The sequence below is a fragment of the Otolemur garnettii genome, unplaced genomic scaffold, assembly GCF_000181295.1.
Source record: "Otolemur garnettii isolate 467f Iridium unplaced genomic scaffold, OtoGar3 scaffold00003, whole genome shotgun sequence".
Taxonomy (NCBI): Eukaryota; Metazoa; Chordata; class Mammalia; order Primates; family Galagidae; genus Otolemur; species Otolemur garnettii.
In genome coordinates, this window is record NW_003852398.1 from 27,554,997 (window position 1) to 27,562,218 (window position 7,222).

The 7,222-nt window shown below is 32.9% G+C and overlaps 1 protein-coding gene across 1 annotated transcript in view; it reads right to left on the minus strand.

The window, feature by feature from the left end:
- The window catches only part of FBXO38 (F-box protein 38), a 55,110-nt gene that overhangs the window by 27,393 nt on the left and 20,495 nt on the right, over positions 1–7,222 (minus strand). The window contains 3 exon segments of the mRNA XM_012809245.2: positions 2,150–2,280; positions 3,305–3,398; positions 6,437–6,693. Coding sequence (XP_012664699.1) covers positions 2,150–2,280; positions 3,305–3,398; positions 6,437–6,693 — 482 coding nt within the window.

The window sequence follows — 7,222 nt, forward strand, 5'->3', positions numbered from 1 at the left end:
AATCTTTCCAAGGATTAATCTTTGGGTCACTGATTTTCTTCACACATATCATTAGCATCTTGACCTATGTCAGCTACCTATCCTAGTCACTTTTCTTTAATCCTAATACACAGCCTCTACTTTCCAGCACTTCCACTCACTACTTTGGCGATGTCACTCTTACCATAAATGTTAGGGGACAAAGGTGATACTTTATTTTGTCAGACTCTTTGTAAAAAAAAAAAAAAAAAAGTAACTCAAGTTTTACCAGAGGCAGCCCCTCAACTCCTACTGAGATGCTTAAATTACTGAGAAGAAAGAGACTAAGTGCAACTGAGCAGAAAACTCTCATCCTTCGTGAGATAGGTCTGCTAGCGGCACCTGGCACCTCTTATGAAATGGAATCCTTGGCAGTCTTTGAAGGAACAGAGGAGAGGATATATATATATGTATATGAAACAAACTTTAGTGAAAAAGAATGGAACGGATTATATAAAGGTCAAGACTTAGAGAGTATTAAATATGAAAGAGACTATAAAATAATTTATGTTGAAAACTTTGAGGTAATGATAGTCAAAAAGGTACTTTTTTTTTTTTTTCTTTTTGAGATATCATCTATGTCACCCAGGCTACAGTGCAGTGGCATCATCATAGCTGACTGCAACCTCAAACTCCCAGCCTCAAGTAATTCTCCTGCTTCAGCCTCCCAACAGTTGACACTGCAGGTATGGCTATCACACATGATTTTTTTTGTTTGTTTAATTTTTATGGCTGTCAATATGCTGTTCAAGCTGGTCTTAAACTCCTGGCCTCTCACTGTGGCCTTCCAGAGTGCTAGAATTATAGGTGTGAGCCACCATGCCCAGCTATAAGGTGTATTTATTCTATTGAAAATGTATGCTGAGGAAACAGAAACACTAAGGAAATAATGTTATAAAGATAACTACTGAATATTGCTTCAGTAGTCCTAAATGTGTATCCTGAAGACAGAAAACTGTCAAATCTTGAGATTTTTGGAAAAACACAAAGTTATAGAAAAAATACCAATTCTCAAACTAAAAGTTACCACACAGATATTACAGAAGCATAGAGAATGTTAGCAACCACATTCAAAACCAAAAAAGCTTGGTATCAAGTACACTGATTTCACGCACACACAAAAATCACTATATCAGTTTAGAAATTTAAAGCTATTTTGAAGAAAAGCTAATTTTTTTCAAAGAGATTTAAAGTGATGATTGTATTAAGCTGATTGGAAAAGGATGATTGTTCTTTTTAAAGTAATCCTTTATCTGTATTAATAAGAACTATGAACAAAGAAGACAAACATACAACTATCACTGTGACACATATTAGAAATGAAAAAGGAAAAGAGTCATTTTTTTGACCTGGACTGTCATGATGAAGAAATAAGCCTATCTATGTTTTTCTACAAGGCAAATTAGATTCAAAGAAAAAGTGTTAGCTGGTGTGATAGTGTTCAAGAAAGATTTGTTTCTACTTACAAGAGGAAGAAACTAATTCTTAAAAAAGTAAAAACATGTTGGTGCTGGCAATTTTCTTTCTTGTCTTCTTAATGCCATGTGAAAAACAAGTTTGAATAATAGACTGACATGCAATCAAACCTAAAGGAATGAGTTCCCAACTGTAAACGCATTCTAGAAAATGCTGTGAACAAGCCTGCCAACAGCAATCATCGTTAAATGAATACTGACCATTATGTGCTCACACTATCTGGAAAATCCAGAACCCCCAGCAGGCTTATTATGGAAATGAAGAACATGGGCAGGGAATGGGACCTCATCTGAGAGGACCATCAAAAGCTTCAAGAAGTGTGGCAGATCAAATTCAACAATGGAACCAAAGATGACATTCTGTGAAAAAAATGAAGCAGAATGGAAAAGAAACTTGGGCAGTAAAGTGGAGACAATATCAAATGTAGATAAGGCTCTGTTCTTGGTGTACTTTTAATCATTACATTTTCTGTAATATGCAATATAAGAATATGGAAAAATACCATTAACATTAAAATATTTTTCAAGAAGTGAGAGTGGCTAAGATTTTTAAGTTGGCTTATATTCAGGAAAATATGGCACATTCCAATTAAAATTTCAGTTCATCAAGTAATTCCCTACAGCAATTCTAGAAAATAAAATGGGATAAGTCTTACTCTGAAGCAAAAACTCATCTACATATCCCAGATGAAGGGTTTCAAATTGGGGAAACTCCAACTCTGCCATCTTTAGGGCAGAAAAGACACCATCTTTGGTTAGGGAAGGCTGGATTCGAACTTCATGTAACCTAGGAACAAAGAGATGCAACATATAAAATTAAAATGATAAAATGAAAGCCATTAGAATCAAAGATTCTTCCTAATATAAGGCTCTAAATAAGTTTATGCTTTTTAAAGCACCACAGATGTCAGTAACTTTTCCTCCCTCCATTAAAAAATAGCAGAAATGGTTCCTTTAGAGGAGTATTTGCAAAAGGTCGGCACATGTTAGGTAGTACACTAAAGGTACGCATAAATAGACAAAGTAAGAAACCATACATCATTTCAAGTGATTTTCTAAACCTGAGTTACAGTAAGAATCTCATGTGGTGCTAGTATTTCTTTAACATTTTTCTTACACTAGTTTAACAGTCCATTTTAACAAAAGTATAGTTTAATAGTAGGTAACAATACCCACTTAAACTTAAAACCACTTTTATTTTACTTATATTTTTAATTAATATTCTATTAAAGGAAAGTAAGAGTTTTGTTTTTGAATGAATTGAAAAAATGGTTCAAAGAAAATATTATAAAATAAAAGTAGAGGGAGAGCTTTCGTACATAGGAAATACTAAATGAGGCATAAAGCACTAAAGAGGTATGGTTAAAAAATATAAAGATGTTACAAGGTCAGATTTTGGAAAAGCTGATTTAAAATATGGCTTTCTGAATAGCAAATGTTGTCACCAACTAAATAATTTGGAAAATCATCCAGATATTGAGGAAATGATTACTACAAGGGTACAGACACCAGAGCCTCATGCTGACTTCAGTGAGACATTAACTTACAGATATACAACTACTTTTCACAAACAGGAAATTACATCCTTCCAGAGCTTGTTGAGTCTCAAGTGTAATTCAAATGGTCATCAGTTATAACAGTAAGATCACTATGTAATACTCACCTGATTATTAAAACAATTCCTTTTGTATTTTAAACCTGAACAACACATGATCAAACTTCATACACATATACATTCCTAGAGGTTTTTCTAAAATGGGAATAAAACATATAATTAAGACAAAAGACATAATGTGGAAGAGGAAACATACCTACGGGCAGCAGTGATGATGAGGTAACCAAGATCTACTTCAAGGGCATTTTTGCAAGCTCCCAAAACAATAGTGTGCAAATTTCTAAAACCACCTAATGGAGGAAAGGAACAGAAACAAGCGTTTCTTTTGACCTTAGCACTTTTCAGTAAAGCATTTATTTATTTATTTATTTCTATTTTTTCTTTTGCAGTCTTTGGCCGGGGCCAGGTTTGAACCTGCCACCTCAGGTATACGGGGCCAGCGCCCAACTGCTCTGAGCCATAGGCGCCACCCTTCAGTAAAGAATTTATATACACACTGGATGATCATTTGTTTAACAGTAAATCTAAGTTTTGTTTTTACATTTAAATATCTCAAGATGAAATGTAATTATTTATCAATTCCTAAAAAGAGAAGAAAACAGATTACTCATTTTGAAAAGACTCTGATGGGTCTTTCAAAATAAGAAGTTAACTGATCAAAGTATTCTATGATAGACATACTTCTATCTGACAATGTGAATGTTACTTTCTTCGCATTATTACTATTATTATTGCCTAATATTTCATTGCAGCAATCGTCTGATTTCTTTTCTGAATGTATTTATCTTCTTTCATTCTTTATGAAGTTTTTGTTCTCAGTCCTTATGTTAAATATTATTGTCATTAAATTTAGCCTTTTAATTCTGTGAAGGCAAAAGTGGAAACCTAATATACACATGTATATGTAGGAAAAATAAATTAAAAAAAAAAAAGAAAGAAAAGACTCTGACGGGTGAAAACTACTCTAAAAGATTTAGACTGTAAAAATTTTCAGAATGCCAGATGCCTGTGAGAATTCTATAGGGGCCCTGCCATTTTCTGGCCAAATTTTGAACCTCCAATATATCATATGGTATAAAATAAGCACTACTTCAACTAATTTATTTTCATGTTTTTGAAACTTGCATTTATATACAAGAAAGGACACAATTACTGTATACCTTAATGAATTTTCACAAAGTGATTGATTTGTCTGTTTTGAATTTTTATAACATCATGAAGTATATGTATTTTTGTGTCTGGCTTCTTCCACAAAACACTTTGTTTATGTAATTTACCCATATTATTACATGAAGCTGTAGTTTATTCATTCTTATTGCTGCATAGTATCCTATTGTATGAATATACTACATTTTAATTACCCACTCAACTGCTGGCAGGCATCTGAGTTATTTAGGCATGGGGTCTATTAGGAACCGTGTTTGTATGAACAATCTCAAATATGTCTTTTGGTAAACCTAAGTATACATATTTATTGAATTTAAAGCCAAGAATGCCAACTGTTGCTATGTGTATAGTCAACTATAGTAGATGCTACTGAACAGTATTTCAATTTGTACTCTTACCAGGAGCATACAAAAGACCCTGTTGCTCCACAATCACACCAACACTGTTGTTTATCTTTTCCGTAAGCATGCACAGGTGTAGTCATTTGTGTTTGTGTATCACAAAGAAGTTTTAATTTGCATTTCCTTAATGACTGGTAAAATTTATTAATTTTTCTTGTTTACTAAACCTATATGGTTAGTCTCATATGAAGCCTTTTCAAGTCTTTTCCTATTTTTTCTATTGGGTTTCCCACCTTTTTCTTATTAATTTCAGGAATTCTTTATATTTTCTCAGTACAAATCATTTAGCTGTATTGCAAATAGCTTCTCCCATTCTGTAGCTTGGCTTTTCCTTCTCTTAATCATGCTTTTTGATGAACAAAATATAATCCTAATTTGTTCCAGTTTAACAATTTTTTAAATTTATGATAAGTGCTTTTTGGTGTCCTGTTTAAGAAACCTGTGCCTACTCAAGATCAATAAGACATTCTTTTATGTTTTCTTTTAAAAACTTAATTCTTTTATTTTGCATATTTGGATCAATGATCCATCTGGAATTAATTTCTCAGTGAGGTATGCTGACTCCTTGACGGTCATCCTTAAATACCCTCAAGAGAAGAAAAGTCTCTGTTTCTCTTGTAGGGAGCTTTACATAAAGTTTTAACTTTTGATCTCTTTAGTGAATGGTTTAACTGTGGCCTTCTTTTCCCTTCTGACTTTTATCTTGTCAGCCGTAGCCATGAATAAGAATAATGGTGTTGGTTTTGAGGGAGCCTGTTATATCTGCTTGCCTCAGTGTAATAAAGTACACCTGTACCAAACTTGCTTAACTGATAAAATGGCTAAAATTGTGAATGTTTACTCTTATTTAAACAGTATTAATAATTTCTTTATGTTACCAATTGTACTTGATAATTTTCCGGTTGTTTTTTTTTTTTGAGACAAGAATTTCAAGCTGTTGCCCTGGGTAGAGTGCTATGACATCACAGCTCAGAGCAACCTCAAACTCTTGGGCTTAAGCAATTCTCTTATCTCAGCCTCCCAAGCAGCCAGGACTACAGGTACCCCCCACAATACCCAGCAACTTTTTGTTGTCGCTGGGCAGTTGTTATTGTTGTTTTAACAATATTGTTATTGTTTCAACCTGCTAGCCTGGGTGTATGGGGCCAGTGCCCTATCCATTAAACTATGGGTGCCGCCTCCATTTTATTTTAGATATCTAGTTAGATTAACTGTTAACTACTTAATTTAGCTCAATCCCTACTTTTTATTTTGTAATAAGATGATTAATAAAATTAACATAAAGCACATTCTGTTACTTGTCCTTATTTAGCTATAAGGGATTAAAAGAGCAAAATATTTTTTTTTCTTATCTATCCAGCTGATAGATAAAAATATCCAACGGATAAGCATGAAAATATCTGGAGGCATGTGGTATCCAAGTCATGAACATCTCTTTCTAAGGTCACTAGAAATCCCTGTTACCATTTCTATGAAAAGATTTCTAATATAATAGAAGGTCTTATTAATCAAGTAATAACCAGCCAGAAAACATGCCTTATCACAATATTATTTATTTTGAGAGGATGTAGCAAGCATAAGAAAGAAAAGAATGCTACCTATGCTCACAGTTACTTATCTCCATCAAAAACACCTGAGAGAAAGTGCAATTACTCATAAGAATTTTATTTTTAAAAGATTCGTAAGAGAAGCTAAATAAAAGCTTAATACATTTTTGAAATTGATTTTTAAAATATTTAGTAACTAAAGAAAATGAGTACCTGATCTCCAACTGTCTTCAACTACATGTTGGATAAGACCTCCAAGAAAAGGAACTCGAACCATTTCTAAATGTTCCAAATTTCGGGCAGAGGCTAAGCCTGTTACTAATGGAACATATTTCAAGGAATTTGTAGGTCCTAGAAAAAAAAACAAATCTTTACTGGAACAATGTAAAATACCTTAAAAATGAATTTCCAAATCAGTGATTAAAATAAATAACTTATAAATTCTGTGTCTTAAAATGACCAACAAATTACTGACTCTCTACAAGTCTGTAATTCTTATTACAAATAAAAGTGTTAGTTGGCCTGTTAATCACATACTTATCCCGTGAGGATTTTTCAGTACCACTGGAGAGTTATACTATGTAAATTCCTTTAAGTCTCAATAGTGTTGAGCTCAAAATGACTTATAGAAAAAAGCCAAGATAAAAATTTAATCCTCTACTCCATTAAATATCTGTGACCAGCACTATAGTAGAAAGCATGTAAAAAAAGTATCACAAAAGTATATGGTCATGTCCATCAAATAAAGCCTATAATGACATGGAGATAGACCTAACATAAATAATTATAAAAGGATAAAAAGGTAGAATGCATCAAGTATAAAAATATGATCTATTGTTTTCTATAAATAAGAGAAAGAGAAGAAGAAGAAAAGTTAGGAAAAACACAGCCTGGAGTATATATATTAAATAAAGAGGAAGAAGGAAGCTTGTGCCTTAGGATAAGGAACAGTAATGTAGCATGAAAGGAAGACCTGAGCAGAAAGTTGTATGGTTCTGT